The sequence below is a fragment of the Tetrao urogallus genome (genome assembly GCF_951394365.1).
Source record: "Tetrao urogallus genome assembly, chromosome: 8".
Taxonomy (NCBI): domain Eukaryota; kingdom Metazoa; phylum Chordata; class Aves; order Galliformes; family Phasianidae; genus Tetrao; species Tetrao urogallus.
The window spans coordinates 24,296,404-24,313,719 of NC_136821.1; the positions used below are offsets into that span (position 1 = coordinate 24,296,404).

Consider the following 17,316-nt stretch of genomic DNA (forward strand, 5'->3'; position numbering starts at 1 on the left):
AAAGTGAAGGACAGACAGAGCTAGAACTCAATACTAGAAGCTTGCATCCTTCAGTGAAAGTTGGTTTTACTTTCAAAGGTTGCAGACAAAAGCCTCAGTAAACTTGCTCTGGCAGATTTCAAGTTTTTTGTTGTGAGAATGGTGCCAAAGGACCAGAACAGAGGATCTGGCATTGATTTTTTTTGTTGTTTTTGTAATTACAATTTTGTTTGTTTGTTGTAATTACAATTTTTCCTCCTAGCTGCAGTTGGCATAAATTCCAATATTCAAAAAAGGGTTTTTTTTTTTTCTTAGATACCAGTTGATACTGCTGTTGGCAAACAGAAACATTATAAAAGAGAAATCCAATATAGTATAGTTATTCACATGCCTCTATTTTTATTGTTTCATTATCCGCCCAGATGCTGACTTCTGAGGGGGGGGAAAAAAAAGCCAAAATGATTTGATCAAAGCTTCTAGTGTTTCTCTTCTAAAAACAAACAAACAAGCCCACCAGTTTTAATTTTAAAGATAAAAAAGAATGAGCGTTACCTGCAGGAGTAAATTTTGCCAAATCAGTACTTAGTAGTGAAATGCACATCACAAAGCAGCTATAAAGAATTCTTCACAATGTGAGTTTATATTAAAAGACCAAATACTTCCAAAGAAAAATCCCAGGGATAAATACATCTTTCAGTTCCTTAAACCAAACTGTAAACCTTCAATATGCTCCCCACCTTACTGATGCCTGACCTGCATGTGTTCTGATGTGAAGAAGTGCTGCTTGTATTCAGGCTGCAAGGGAAGTCAGCGGTAATAGTGATCCAAGCCCACAAAATACTACATACACACAAAGCCACAGAAGAGGGAGTGGAAGGCAAGGGGAATCAGGTCTCGAGAATCTTAAAATGAGAACCTGAATTGATCTTCATCCTTCTGTTTCAGCTCCTTGTTTCTGAGAAGCACATAGTACTTATGTCATAAAATGACATTTTAAAGATAAATAAATTAATGTGTGTGTTTTTTTTTTTTTAAAGGTACCCTAGTGGTGTATAAGGTGTTTAGAGAAAGATCTGTGAAGAACTATTTGATGCTGTTGTCAGAGCGAATATTAAAAGCATGTTGAATAGGGAAGGGGGGGGAGGGGGAGGTAATTGCTCTGCATGTGGAATAAAATATTTGTTGATCTTTACTGAAAGAAGGAAACTGGAGTTCTGTAAATAGAATTGTCGTCATGTGTTTGGGTCATAAAAGTATTACATTTTGTGCATAGGGAGAGAAGATAATGGTGGACACCTCAGCTATGGTGTTCTGCTAGCACAAGCGCTTTGCTTTGCAATGTTAATAATATTCTTTTAAGGTCATTTTTTGGTATGTAATTTTAATACATAGTATGTTGCTTTAACCACTTGAATTAAAATTTCATGAGCCTTTTCAGAAAATCAGGCAGGAAAACGCAAATAAATTATGCATTTTATTTAGTGTGTATTAGATACAGTATTACTATATGAGATTACTATATGAGTAAACAAATAAAAATGCGTCTTTATTAATATGGTGAGCTCTGTAGAAAAATTCTGCCACAGTCTATAAGCCACGTACAGTGTAAAGAATCATTTTGGTGTTAAGTAGCTAATTCTGAGCCTAAACCTCTGGATTTGGAACAATATGGAGTAATAGTATAAAAAAATATTAAGAATATTAGCTACTGTAAATAAATTAAAGGTCATGAAGTATAGGGCACAGATTGAAGATGAATCCTTAAAGCATGTCATTTCCAGAGAGCAAGTAGTTAATATCTTAGGAAATCTGATCTGTATGTAGATTACCTTCTCGCATGGTTCACTTCCTTTCTTTTTCTACACTTTTCTTCCCCTCATGGAAGAGTCCACAAGGCATCTTTTACAATTCTGACCTGAGCCCTCAGCAGTCAGCACAGTGGTACATCTGTGATGAGTTGAACTGTCTTCTGTACTGCTCCCTGGCCCTGCAAGACACCTAAGCAACAGAAGAACTGTGTGTAGATAGTGAACGCTTCTAGTGATATGCAGATGTGTACCCATTTGCTTCAAGCCAAAATAACATATTAACTTAGCTTCTGTTTGACAAGAAGAACCACAGCTTCCTAGCAGCACATGTGCAGATCAACACCACCCTCTTTCCTTTTCTTGTTTTTCTTTAGTGGAGTCCTGGCATGGTTCTGACACCCTTTTCTATGTGTAGTATTTAATTTCAGCTGGGGTTGCAGGAACCTCTGATACCTTGAGTGTGAGAAATGCTAAAATGACCAAGTGTAGAGCTAGCTCTGTCCTTGTTCTTTGCTTAGTGTAGCAGTTATTTACCTTACAGATAGTCCTGTGCATTTCAATCGTCCTCAGAACCTAATGTTGATAAATGTTTTTGGAGAAGTCTTCAAATCTACACAACTTGGCATTAAAAACTCCATCTCCTTCTACATTTTCTCTTGTTAGAGCAATTATTTTATGATTCAAACCAAAATAAGGGAACTTAAGCATTTCTAAGGAAGTTTTTTTTTATAGCTAAAGAAGCAGAAGCAGCAATTCTTTTCTCATTTAATGATGAGTTACGCTTACAGTATGTGAGGAGCCTTTACTTCATCTGTAATTTGCATTAGCAGGAGAGAGCCCATTTTGTTAGTGATTTTTTAGAAAATGGAAACCAGGAATGAGTGCTCAAGTAAATGGAATCAATAAACGACGAAACAGCCAACAATACTACAACCACTAATACTGAAATATGCTTTTGCCATTTGAGCTTTCATGTGTTTGCTACCTCTGGTAGGGAATTGTTCTTAAATTTCAAATAGAATTTCCTAGTGCATTCATATAAATCAATTGCTTTTGGTTTTCAGTTAAGCAGTTTAATTACTTAATCAGACTAAGAAAAGCTAGTGATTAAAATCTAGCAGTCATGCTTTAAGGCAGTATCAATATTAGTTACTGTTCAAGGTAGCTGTTTTAAATCAAACTGAATGGACTAGAAGAAATAATACATTTGTAATGTTCTTTACCATACAGGAATATCATTAAGGTTTCTCTAAGAGGTAAGAGCATGGCTATTGAAGAGTTACACAGTCAGTAAACACTCTGTTTAAAAAAAAAAAAAAAAAGACAAAATACCAATTCCAAATCGGAAGGCTTCTGTGCTAAAACAGATGTAAGGGTTTTTCAGTAATCTATTTTGAGAAAAAATAACTCATTCTCTGAACAGCATGTAAGTGAGGAGGGACTTTTCTGTCAGAACTGATTAGAAATAAACAAATTGCAAAAACCATTTAAAAGAACATCAGGAAATTCTACACTCAGCTCTTCTGCATTACTGATCAGAAAATGTGAACCACTAATGTCTTTTTTAAAAGACAAGGAAGGAACTTGACATCTGCTCTGTTATGGGCTGATGTTTGCAACATTCATTGGAAATACTATACTTATGTTCACATTGAACTCAAATTGTTAAGGTGAAATTTGAGTAAATTAATATTGTGTCAAAACATCTGTTTTCTTTCTGTTTAAAATAGAAAACATCTGAGGCACAGGAACATAAAGGGAATTTAGCAGGAGATGAACTACTTTTCAAAGTGTTGACAAATCATCAATAAATCACTTCAGAAACAAAGAGATCTATGGTCTTTCCACTGAAGAGAGCCAGTACTGCAGAGATGCAGCTAGATGTGTACAAAAATTATTAGAGGTACTGATTAATATTCTGTTTTTGAATTGGTATGGCAGCACAGTCAGGTCTTGGCTCACAATTAGCAGTTCTGTGTGCTTCCATAGTGCAGGGACTGAGAGTCTGCACAGCCAGTGTTCGCTGTCAGATTACACCAAATACTAGTGCCTAAGGATAACAGGCATGGCATGTTTATTTGTTTCTCTGAGCTATCTCCCTGCCTTCAAATATTCAGGGATTTAAAGACAGGAGGCAGCAATAGTTCCATGTATTGACTGATTTTTCAGTAGGTTTTAATGCTCTTGAGTTTTCTTGCTTTCTTTGAGCGCATGTAAACTCTTAGCATCCGCAGCATGAAGTGTCATCCATTATATATTTGTTATCAGGGATTTTGCCACAAAGAGAAATTATGATTCATTACCTGTTATTTCCTTTTCCTCTTACAGTGAGAGAGATGAGCTCAACTAGTTGCTTTCTGCTCCTTCTTGTGGGACTGTTTCTTCCTGTTCTTCTGACTAAGCATGTGATAGAAGAACCATTGCAGTTTTTTTTTTTATTGTTTGTTTTCTGTACTAACACTAACCTCAGTGTTTTGAAATCTGAATTTAGTTTTCTGGTCTCAAGTAAATTCTTCAGTATGTATCACTATCTATTATGAACACTGACATACACGTTAAGGGTCAAGAGAAGATACTGATGAATAGCTCTGAATAACTATCTGATAATATATATGAGGTTTTGAGAATTATTGAGAAATATTGAACTTATTGATCCCTATAAGCTTAGGTTACTCAACCTCAGTATGGGTTGTTTTCTGTTGTCTTCCTGACAACCAAATTTTCCTCTTAATGCAGATAGAATACCAGTCTGCAATCAGAGAAAAACTTAAGAAGGTAAAAATATTGTATTTAAAAAAAAAAAAAAAAAAAAAAAAAAAAAAAAAAAAAAAAGATGGATACAGGGCAGAATACAGATGTGAATGTTCACCTTTAATACAAAAGAACTGATAAGTTAGTATTATTACATAGATGGCAGAACAAGATCATAATTGAACATGAGACATCTGGTTGAGTGTAAAAAGGCGAAATGAGATATTCTGCCATTGGTAGAGAAATCTGTGTGTGGTATTTGATAAGTTTGAAATAGTTCAAAATGTTGAGGTTCCTTGTTCTTAATGGCTATGAGACTGGCTTTTATGCTGGCTCGAGCAAAAGCTCCTGGTTTCTAGAATATGAGTGATACTGTGATTGTCTGTTTTAGGAAACTACTGAAGAGTTAGTAACACAAGTAATAGTATGTATATACATATATCTTCATTGCTTTAGAAATACAGCTGAGAGTCAACATTACTGCAATGAGTAAAGCTTTACAGCTTTATGTTCTATGGCTGTGTGTATATGCTGCTAAATATACTTTCCTTCGTGTGCAAGTAAGCTGTGTGACTGTGGGCAGTATCTGGATTTTGAGGACAAGGAGAGATCCAAGCGCTATCTTCTCACTATTAAATGAGCTAATTATAAAGGTCAAAAATGAGATTACTAGAAAGAAAGGCAATTATTGTTACAAAAATTTCAAGATCTTAAATGGCAATGTCATCTGCAGTATCACATTGGAATTTGAAAACTTTTATACCTATTAACTCTCAAATTAACATAAAACAGTTAACTAAAATGTATTTTCATCTTTTTTGTTTATGTGCTGTATCTCTAATACCATTCCTTCGTACACATATTTCTTGTCTGGTTGGTTGATGATGAATATTAACTCCTGCTTTGCACATGAATGTAATTACTCCATCTCCATCAAGGTGTTTTCACTAGAGGTCAGGTCCTACTAAAATCAGCTGTCAGTCTCAAGCAAAGCCAAAGCTATTATTAAGGATATTATTAAGGAAATTAATGTTATCCAGTGTATTTTGGATGATTCCATCAATCTTGTCTAAAGAAAACATCAGCAGAGGAGGAAACCATTACTTAAGAAAATAAAAAAAACCCCAATGTACTCTCTAGAAAACAATCTTTAAAAATACTTAAGTATTTGTTAAAGCATTTGTTTTTCAACCCCATGCAACTGGAAAAAAATGCAGTGAGAATTTGTCAAAATATGAAATTCAATTAACTGTGGAAGTAATTTACCTGGACTGCACTCATCACAGACACACACATAAGGAAAGAAATAACTTGGGGAAAATGCTGCAATGCGCTGCTCCTGCTAGCTGTAGTTTGAACAAGTGCTCTTGCCTCAGAGAGTTCACATGCTGATGTGTTTAAAGCATGAGGTGGTATTTCAAGATAACCGATCATCTATGGTGAGGCACCTTTGTACTATTTGTACTTTTAAAGCTATTACTTCTTTCTACACCTTTGATTCCTTGAATAAACAAAAACAGCTTTTGAAAGAGTAAACAGGTTCCATTTGACAGGAAAATAAGCACACTTGTTTCTTCTCACTCCTTCAGCAGGACTAAGGGGCAAAGAAAGATGTCCCCATGGATTGCTAAAATAGCAAAGAGCTATTTTTAACCTATAAATCACTACTTTGAATCCACCTCTGGCTGAGCTTACTACCATCTGACATTTGTGCTATAACTTGTGCAAAATGTGTGAATGCTGTCTGATTCTTGTGGGCAAGTATATGTGATACCGGTGTATGGTATTCACTGGAACAGGCTGCCCAGGGAGGTGGTGGAGTCTCCTTCTCTGGAGATGTTCAAGACCTGCCTGGATGCCTACCTGTGCGACCTGCTGTAGGGAACCTGCTTTGGCAGGGGGGTTGGACTCGATGATCTCTGGAGGTCCCTTCCAACCCCTACAATTCTGTGATTCTGTGATATGGTGCCAGAGGCAGATAGCTGTCAAAGGCCAGATACTCAGCAGCCCTAGGCTGGCACGTAGTGGAAAACTGTTAATTTTCCCCAAAGGTTTTGGTTCCTAGAATTGGACCAGCTTGTTGAAAATGAGATGTCCTGTTCCAGTTGTGCAGTCCCTGTTAACATGAGCACATTTAGCTTGTGATTCTGGATTAAGATTCCTAAAAGTTGCATTTGGGATCAGTTGTATTGGATCCCATTCTAGGCATAGACTGTAATTCAGCATTTGTTTAGGGAATTGCACTGTAGTGACTTGCTTTGAAGGGTTTGAACGTTGCATAGTCCCATAAAACACCTCCTGTGTAATAGATTTTGAAGTGTCTCTGATGGATCCAACTGCCAGGTAATTGAAGCAGATCAACTTAAGGCCTAGTTCTACAGCTGATCCACTGCACTGTGTCAGTTTCTGATATTCCTGATCTAGACTCTGATTATTCAAGTACATCCCAATCTACTTGAAGTTTACTCTGGCTCATGCTATCTGAGTGTATGGAGTCATTAGGCGGAATCATGCATTTCCCAGTGCTATTCAGGCTTGACTTAAAGGAAGCCTTTATTTTTCTAGGACTAACCATCTTTGTTTTCTCTGAAAAATCAAATTGAAGTACAATTTGATTGTGCTTCACTCATATCAAGTGATCATGATTGCAGTATCACTATGGCATATGATACCATTGCTGTTTACCACCCTGTTAGACCTTGGGAAATGTGATTTTTTTCTTTTGCCATAACTTAGGGTTGTATTTTTTACTAACTTCTCTAGGCACGTTCCTGCTGATTGATGAGGAATGTCAATGAGAAGAATTAGTCACCTTCCAGTTTTGTTTGACCCCACCTTTCTGCAGCTCAGTACTGTATTATGTTTAAGACCATGCTCCATCAATTCTCCATGTGTTGGCCTAGTAAAAGGGAACACAGTACTGTTGTTTGTGGACAGGGAAGAAATACAAATAAGTGCAGATAGAAGAATGTGAAGAAAAAGAAAATATTTATTTGCCATTACAGTTAGTTTATGTTCTAAGTTGTTCCAGACAGTTTTATTTGCATTACTAGTTTTCTATTTAAGTACATCATAGTGATGCAAAACTGTGTATTGCAAAAATAATGAACGTAATTCAGTAATTAATAGAGTAACAACTTTAGGATACTAAAACTGGCTGATGAGGAAAGAAGACTTAGAAATCTGGGGAAGTTCCCCTTTCCATGGTCATAACTTATGACTGGGTGCATATTTGCTGAATGCCTAAGAATTAAATGAGTTTTCAAAAAAATACAGATTTGAGATACTAACATTATTTAATGCCTCATTCATGTTCTTGCCAATTTTTGTTTTGTTCTGTTATTAAAAGGACACATCATGATGTGCATACCTGACTGTTCTGAGGGAACAGTAGTACCATACATCCCCTGACAAACATGAGTTGTACAGAAGTAAATTGTATGGCCTGGGTGTCTGAGTTAACCAGGAAGCAGAAGTGATGTTCTGACTTTATTTCTAAGGATGGCTGGGATTGTAGTCCAATTGTGAGCTGTGTCTGTTAAGCCCCCAGAAGACTGCCAGATGTTCTTGGGTACAAATCTGTGTCTTTGCACACTGCAGAACAGTTTAGCAAACTCCTTGGCTGCAGCTGTTTACAAGGAAAATTTCTTGCCAAATTTTCTATGATTTGGATATGATTTCTCCACAGATTCACTTTCATGGAAGAAAGCCCTGAGAACGTTTCTCATGTTTTAAGAGCAACAAAATGAGTGTTCTTAATACCGAAGTTTTAATTTTACTTATTTTTATCTCTGCACACATGACCCTCTGCCCTCTTGAATTCCTTTTAGCACCGTATGTTGAATGTAATTTGAATGCATAGGCTGAGGAGTATGAATGAATGCTCCTGTCTGGAAAACAGCACGTTTCCCACTCAGTTACTCAGATATTGCAGGAGGTGTCTTCTTTGGGTTTGTATCCTTCCGGAAGCAATGCTTATCTCTGCAATGAGACCAAACAAAGACGTTTTATTACAGAAGACAGCTTGAAAATAATAGGTGCAGGTGAAGTGTGTACAATGAAGTTAGGTGAAGCTCTCAATATCACAACTGTGGGTGCAGCTGTTAGGAAACTATAATAAAATACTGTTAGCAAACTTTGAAGTATTCAAATAATCTTATTAGGAAATAAAAAGGAACTTTTGTTCAGGGCTCTTGTGGGAAACCTACGTAATCCTTTCAAATTTTGTGTGTCTGAGAGTTTGAGCCAGAGCTCAGAAGCATTTCTCTTAGTCAGTGGTAGGATTGGCAACATTTTATATATTCCTGTTGAAGAGCTGGATTTTCACACAAACTTTTTAAAAACCGTTTCCAGATGAGATTTGTTACGTTCATAAACAAAGCAATTTCAACACTGTGTGTTTTCATGAAAGGCCCTTAGTGTGTGTGTGTGTAGATAGGCAGATTGCAGGTATATTTGTACATTTTGTGCAGGTGGTCCACAGGCAAATTCACAATGTGTATTAATTTCTTAAATTGAAAATTAAACCTTTAAAAATAATAATAAACGGGAGAAAATAGGTTTTCATAACTTTGGAAAGTCACAGAATCACAGGATGGCCAGGGTTGGAAGGGACCTCAAGGATCACGAATCTCCAACCCCCTGCCACATGCAGGGCCACCAACCTCCCCATTCAATACTAGACCAGGCTGCCCAGGGCCCCATCCAGCCTGGCCTTGAACACCTCCAGGGATGGGGCATCCACAACCGTTCTGGGCAGCCTGTTCTAGCACCTCACCACTCATAGTAAAGAGAAGAAATCAGTCTATGAACCAAACCAAATATAGATAGACTAGGAGTAGCAGATGTAAGTTCACTATTTCTTTTGATCCGCTTTATTTTAAAGTGTACTAAGAACTAAACTGTATTATTTTCTATGCTATTAGGACACGCTGATCGCCACAGTAGGTGATCCTGGTATAGATCAGGGTTTTTGAATAAGGGGCTATCTCTGAGAATGGCTCACTTAGCCTGTATTTGCCTGAGACGGAAAGTCTGAGTCCTTGGAAGCTTTTGTAAATACATTTCAGAATCTTTCCAGACGGAGATGTTTGCTTGTTTGTAGCTGGCTAATCCACAAGTGGCTCCCTGATAAGGTTAATGCCCAGTTAATTGCTCCTAGCCTTGACATGCAGTTTAATTGCTACTTGGCCAGTATATGTTTATTGGTTGCTTCGTGCAGAATTCTAGCGTATGTAGTGATGCAAACCATGGACTGGTGGAGGGCAAACAAAATAAATACAGTATTTTATGTTCTTTTAATTCAGAGCCAAGTGGATTTGGATGAAGTGTTTATTTAGTTTGCTGGCTGCTTCAGATGCTGTGGCATATTGATTCCTTTTATTACTAGCAGCCATTTAACCTGACCTCTCTCAGATCCAGTATTTTAAAAGCCATAAATTTTAACTTCACTTAAGAGCAAGGACTGAAATGCTGTGAAAGCCTTTTTATTAGCAGAGCTTTGCCTTACTTCATGTACGTGTGTCACCCATGGCAACAATATTTAGAGCATCTTAAATTAGAGTGGCTGTTGGGCAGTTTCGTGGTGGTGGGGTTAGCAATAAAGAGATCTCATAAATATCTCAAGCATGTGGGATTCATTGATCAGTGTGGAGATGGGTGTACGAAAGAAATGCCTTTATCAGTAGCAAAAGGAATGTTCTTTCCAGGTTATTTTGCTAAAATCTAATTTCCTTTCCTACTCTTAATGCTCACAGATAAGGCAAAGCAAACAAACATAAGAGAAGTGCTTTGCGTAATTTATTTTTTAATTGCAAGTTAAATATGTTTAATTGAAATGTATTTTTCTGCATTGCCTCACTTTGGCTTTTCTTTTTCGTTAATAATCTTGTTTGTTGATGCAGCAGCGTAAATTAATCCCTGCCTGATGCTGAAAGCAGTCTGTAACGTGCAGCCTATGTGAGTGTTTGTAAAAATGTGCCCAGGCCAAAACTTGATGACAAAAATGATGTACAACATATTTTTTCTTTCCCCCAGAAGGAAAATAAATGTGAATAAAATGATTGATATAAGAGGATTTATTTCTGCATTCACATGCAAATAACGCACAAAGAGGCGTGGAATTAGCAGAGAAAACAAAAAATAACCTCTATGTGAACTTTTTACTTCCTTATAATTTGTTACTTCAGATTTAAATCAGTCCTACTTTTAAAAATCTGATTTCAGGCTGGATGACTAAGAGCGAATAATAATTCAGCAGGCTATTTCAAAATAGGCTTAGGGTTACTGAAGCTGATAGATTGTAACCATGAATTTAAGGTAACTCTTGGATTCCCTTCTCTTGTTCAGCTACTGATGAAGTTTCCTCCTCTGTCCCTGAGGTCAAATTTAACATTCTAGATGTTAGCTTCATACCATTAAAAATGACTTTGTTTGAATAGTAGTGCAGGGACTCTCACTTCATGTTAAACTTTGGCCCAGGAACAAAAATGTTGTTTTAGCTTATGAGAAGTGTAATTTATATCAATTAATCTGAGAAAGTGTCACATTTCCCAATTGTTTAAAACAGGATTGAAATCTTTGACCTTATCAGAAGGTGGGTGTGGAAGAAGGAGTAAAGCAATCACAAGGCACTAGAATCTTTATTACTTTGCAATTCCAGACTGATCAATTTACAAGGTGCCTGAAATCACAGGGGAATCGTATTTTCTAAAAACTGGACTTTTTCCTGTCTGCGTTGCTTTTCCTGTACCTGCTTTCCCCCAGCAGGTTGTAACAGCTATATCTAAAATCAATTTGATATACATAAATATCCCTGAGGAGAAAGCTCCTATTTTGTAGGTCAGGAAGCTTAATTTATACTCAGGCCTATCCTGAGGGCGAGTATTGCCTTTTGCATGGGTAGGGAGAAGGCAGTAGCCTGCTGGAGGAGGAGGCCTTCTATGCCTAGGAAAACTATGAATGTAGAACTGTCCTGTGAAACAGAAAGTTATACAAGATGTTAAACTAGTCTATCAAATAAACTACTTCAGCAGGTAACATTTAACAACCTTTTCTGCAAAGACAGGCTTTGCTGTGTTTTATTTGGCTTTACCACATGTGCCATTTCTCTGAGAATACTTCTGCATGGTGTGACTTTTTCGTACTTTAGCAATACTTTATGCTGTACATATTGTTTCTGAAATATTAACGTGTTTCTTTGCAGTGTCAGTGTTTCTTAGTGATAAGACCGTAGAAATCAGCAACACCAGCACACCTTGCTATGATGACGGTAGTCATGCATTTTCGTCTCTTGCCTAATGACTGCCTTATTCCAAGCATGTTCTCTACAGCTGCCTAAAGCTCAGCATACATTCAGGGCTCCAAATTGTGAACCACCATTATTCATAGTTGAAATTGCAGTTTGTGCAAATCTGAGCTAAGTTGCAATCATTATAGGTAGTAAAATAGATTGAAATATCTGTAAATCTGAAACCTGTAGCTGGCTCTTTTTAATCAGAGGAACTTGTTAAATTTTCCCATGCTTTGATTTCTCTTTCTTAGATATTTCTGCCAGAAGTGAGGCTGTTCGGTGTTCAGCATTCCTGCTTCTAATTTGAAATGCTCAGTTTGGGATATAAAGTGAGCAAAACGGTACATGTTGTCTTTAATATATGAGAGCAAGATAGTGATTTTTCTCTTGCTTTTTTCAACCCTTCATAATATTTTTCTATGATATTTGAATAGTGTTGAAGACAAGGATACCATATGGTCTGAGGTTATTCTTCAGAAATACTCTTAAAGCTCCTTATTTGAAAATCATGAACTAAATGATGTAATGACTTTCAAATTCCTCCTTCCTGTATCATTTTCTGCATTGAATCAGTTGACAATTGAGGAAATACCTGTATGTAGAAGTGTGAGAGGGAAAAAATCCTTTGCTGTTGTGTATACTGCCATAAATAAATGAAACTCCATTAAAGAAAATGGTTCACAAAGAAATGAATGTGAGTTAATTTTAGTCCCTGTATAACGTCGCAGCCCTATGGGAAAGAATGATGTCTGTCCACCTGTTTTCTGTTGTTTCTGTTTCCTATCTTGGTCTAATGTTTATCAAAAAGGAAAACCATGTTTTTCACTTCGCACACCAGTTTATTTAGGGCTGGATGTTCTTACTGGCAGTCTCTTGTATTTTATGTCTTTGGACATATTTCCATTGGTTAACAGGGCTGGTTCGTTCGTTCTCATACCAATGGTATCCCTACAGCAGGGATTCATTTTGACTGTTTTGCCGCAGGGCTCCGTTGGTCAGCCTGATTGCTATATCATATGATTCTGTGCAACAGAAACCCTGCTTTTCCCTGCCTGAATAAGTACTTATGTGGTTATGGCTCCTCTTCCATTTCTCTCTGCAAACACGCCTTCGAGGTGGCTTGCCTTGCCCTCTACACTCTTGTTTCGCTTTGATTTTTGTGGCTTACATCTTGCTTTTGCTATGTTTCCTTCTGGACTATGAAAGAGAATGGAATGTGCATATGTGGGGAAAAAAGAGAAGTCTGGAAATACCTGAAACTAATAATAACAGTAATAGTAATAAGAGGACAGAATGTAAAGTACATGATATTACATAAAGAGGAAAAACTTTGGTAACTGTTGATGTTGAAAAGAAAATGGAACTACATGTAATACTGCCTTTTAGTTAAAAGAATGATTGCTTATGACTATAATCTTGGGATCAGCAGCTTGGTTTCAGGAGTTATCAGGCAGATAGTGACATCAGCTATTGTTTCCTGAAGTTCAGGAGGCATTCATAAAATATTGCACCGTTGGTAATGAAGTAGATGTTTTTTATCATGATGCTGTAGGAAACAGTAAAATGAGGTCTCAAAAATTTAAAATGCATAAAAAGAAACATTTCTACTCATAATGAGCAATTAAGTTATTCCTTGCCTAGCTCACACTTTTGCATTCAAAATCTCAGTCACACACCATCTACAAATACCTTCTAAAGAGATTCCATTGTTGTTCTGTGAGGTTTTTTTCAGTATTTTGTTTTTTACCAATGAGTAAAACTCATGTTTTCACGCTTAGAGCTGTCTTAAAGGTGTACAGAAAAGGTCTCCAGAGAGGGACAGGGCAGGGAAATTTCTCTAGCGGAGGGTCTGTTTGGTACTTGTTTGTTATGGAGTCTCTGGCATTTCTCAGTACTGCATCCAGTAATAAATGCTGCTTGTGAAAGCATGGGGACTGCCCTGCCTGCTTATGGAAACAACTCAGCTCCCATCTCTTTAGTTGCACACTAATATGTAATTGCTTCAGCCTTACAATGAAAGGAAGAGGGAATGAAAGCCGACCAGGAAAATTAAAAAGTTCTCTCTGAAAACCCTAGTGGATGTGCCCGAGGAAACTCTGACTGAATGTTCGCCTTCTTAATAAAACTGCATTGGTCCTACTGTCATCAATAAGAAAAAATGCTGTCATTCTTCACCTGGATTCAGATGGTTCTTTATGGGGAGATTTTGATAGTAAGTGAGAAAGTTGCAGTTGTTGCCAGCAAAATTTCAGACTAAATAATTACAGCTTTAGAAAAGGGTAACTAAATGCCTGATAGTAATTTGTTACTAAGGGGTCACAGTAAGCTTTTGAATAAATGAGGACATCTTTTAAATGGTAGAACACAGGAAGATTAGAGGTGAAATTTCACTTTCTTTGCCAGTGAGAAATATGGTCAATCTTTGCCGTTTTATTCTGTCTTTTAAGGTAGCTCAGTATTTTATGATGATTTTGGCCAATTAATTGTGTGTAAGACAATTCTATTTCTTTTAGGGGCATAAGAAAAAATGCAACTTTCCAAGACAGTTTTGTTCTGAATTTTGCAACCAAAGAGTACTCCATTTAATTATTTTTCCTAATTTTAATACCAAACTGATAACAATACATGGAAGTTGCTGTAAGTCTGTAACTGTTCTCTTAAAAATATAAAAACCCAGGAAGTTGTTGCTAATTACTGCTAATATTAATTCCTTAAATGGGCCTTCTCAACAGGACAAAATGGCAAACTAATGGCTGTTTGCACAGGAGGAAACACATTTTGCCAGTAACTGCTCAGTGTCCCATGCAGCTGTCTAAGAGCCGTGTGTGACACAGGGCCTGTTCTCTGTGACTGGCTGCACTAGTCTTCTAGTCTGAGTAATTGGCTCTGCTCTGCAGGAGACAGACTCTAGCTGGCATTTAACCCCAGACTTTTACCAAGGCACACAGCTGAGGACTCTAATTTAACATAGCACTGCTTGTCCTGGGATGTGTGAATAAACGCCCTTGCGCTGGCTTTGGACACGGCCATTTCAGGTACCTGGGCGCTGCCGCAGCCTGAGACAAGGACTGGCTGCAAGATCTCCCGAGGCAGTGGGTGCTGACAGATCCTCGGGCCCTGCTGCCCATCGCAGCCACGGCACTGTGTGCTTCTGGACGTGGGGCTGTGGCCTTGCAGGTGCTGTGGATGCCTGCCGCTGTCCCACAGCAGATAGCAGTCCTCAGGCTTCAAGGTGGGGCTCTGAGGCTGCCATCAGTGTAGGCCCAGCCAGGCTGAGGGCTGCACCTGCCTGGGGCCGCAGCAGCAGGCCACCCGTCAGAGCTGTTTTCTGCCTGAAAAACAAGGAAGTGTTTCCTCTGCTGATCAGAGTGGCTTTCACTTTGCTGCTTTTTACAGTGATTACGCTTCTCTTGTCTGTTTTTGCTCATTCTCAGGCTGAGATAGGCACTACAGTGCCTCTTCCTGATGCACGCTTTTGTAGTGATTTTAAGCACCGCTGTGTTGTATGCAAGTCACTGTTCTAACTCCATTTTAGCTCTTGCTAATTTGGCAATAATGGTAGTCTCCAGAATGGCAATTAGCGAACAAAAGAAGGCTGCACTGTGACCTAGAAACCAGGCTTTCCTTAAACTTGTTTTCTCTTTTTTCTTTCTTCTTTTTTCAGCTACGTTTCAGTCTGCAGGGAATGGAAGCATAAGTTGCCTTACGTAGACACTACTGATGATTCTCTATATTCCATTTAGGAACTCACTCATCACAATGTCTTAGCTCAGAAATACCTGTGCTCTAGGGTTGCTAAACTGACCACGTAGTATTAACATACCATTCTTTCTTGTAATTTTCAAATCTCTTCAGCTGCGTCAGGATATGGACGTACATGTGAAAGTCTTCTGTTCTTATATTGTCCTGTTGCTTGTGTTAGCATCTGTGTAAAAAGTTGAAATCTAAAGAATTTTGTATTCTCAAAGACAAGGCATTTTGCAAGGCAAGGTCTGTTTCTCAGGATGAGGAAATAAGCCATCCTTAGCATTGGTGCAGACTTGAAAGTAACAAAGAGAGCTTGCTATTGCCCATCACTGTTGTCAGGTCTATAAATCACATGCCATTCCCTCCAAGTCTGAATGAGGATCTCTTCAGAACTAGCTTTAACTTGATGTTATTTTTAGAACAAATTACATTGATTGCATACTGTTTCAAAGGCCTCAACTAATAAAGTACACAATTAAATATACCCATTTAATAATTTTAATTTCACTGTGTGGTTTTATGTGTAAAAACTTAACTATTTTCCAGATACTTCTGGCAAGGATTTTGGTCCTACCCTGGGACTGAAGAAGTCCAGTTCGCTTGAGAGTCTTCAGACTGCTGTAGCTGAAGTTAGGAAGAATGAACTCCCTTTTCACAGACCCAGGCCCCATGTCGTCCGTGGTCGGGGGTGTAATGAGAGTTTCCGAGCTGCCATTGACAAGTCTTATGATGGACCTGAGGATGTAGAAGAGGGTATGTTGCCGATGGTGCTGTTTCAGGGAAACACCTTCATTTAGTATTGCTGAGGGCTAGCTTAGTACAATATATAAGTAAGAGATTTAGTCCAATTGAATTTGATCAAATTTAAAAAGCTGCTTATGTCTTGCTGAATGAGAGCTGTCTTTGTATTACCCCATACAACCTTGACTAGGTTTAGTGTAAAGTCTTCACTGATCTCCTCTGGGGCAGGGGTGCGGTGGAGGAATTAGAATTAGAACTCAATCCTTAAATAATTGTGTTTTTCAACTTTAAGAAGCAGCTGCCTTCTTCAGATTACACTAAAAATTATCTTGCTTATTTTACGGAGCTGTCTACAATTCCCCCTTCAACTAGGAAATTCATTCCCTGCTATAGGCAAGGCAGTGTGTTGATAGCACCCTGCTGCTCATTCATTCTGTCACCATGCTCTTAAAGACCCCATTTTGGAAATAATGTCTCCTTCATCACGAAGCATAAAACTGTGCTTGGATCCTGAGCCCCCAAACAGAAACAACACAGGTCTTCTTCAATTAGGCAGAACAGTTTGTCTATTTCTTCTTCAGCTGTATTAAAGTGGGAAGATTCCAAAGAGTGAATGAGATCATATTTTTACTGGGTTGGTTTTATTCAGTTACTACAGTCTCTAGTTGAAGCAAGAACACAATGAAATGTTTGCAACTTGGCATGTCAGTTTTCTTGAGCTGGTGGATAAGCCAGATTTCAAGCAGTGTAATGTTTTACCACGTCAGGTTTTCTTATCAGGATTAATACTCAATAGCAAGTCACTATAATAATTCTGTATTTAATTTACAGTAGAACTTTGCTTGAATTCACTAGATATGTTTAGTCTGCTTTTTACATTATTCAATTAAATAAGTATGTTTTGTGAGTCATTTGAGCACCTTCCAGACACCTGTGCTATATTCCATGTGTTTGCATTTTGGTGGCCCCTTACTTATCCCCATTATTTCTTTCTTCTGC

At 37.8% G+C, this 17,316-nt stretch overlaps 1 protein-coding gene across 1 annotated transcript in view; it reads left to right on the top strand.

Moving 5' to 3' along the window:
- Nucleotides 1-17,316, top strand: part of PARD3B (par-3 family cell polarity regulator beta) — a gene marked incomplete at both ends in the record, with an annotated part of 368,067 nt that overhangs the window by 216,703 nt on the left and 134,048 nt on the right. Inside the window, one exon of the mRNA XM_079539163.1 lies at nt 16,123-16,329. Coding sequence (XP_079395289.1) covers nt 16,123-16,329 — 207 coding nt within the window. The remainder of the gene's footprint in view (nt 1-16,122; nt 16,330-17,316) is intronic.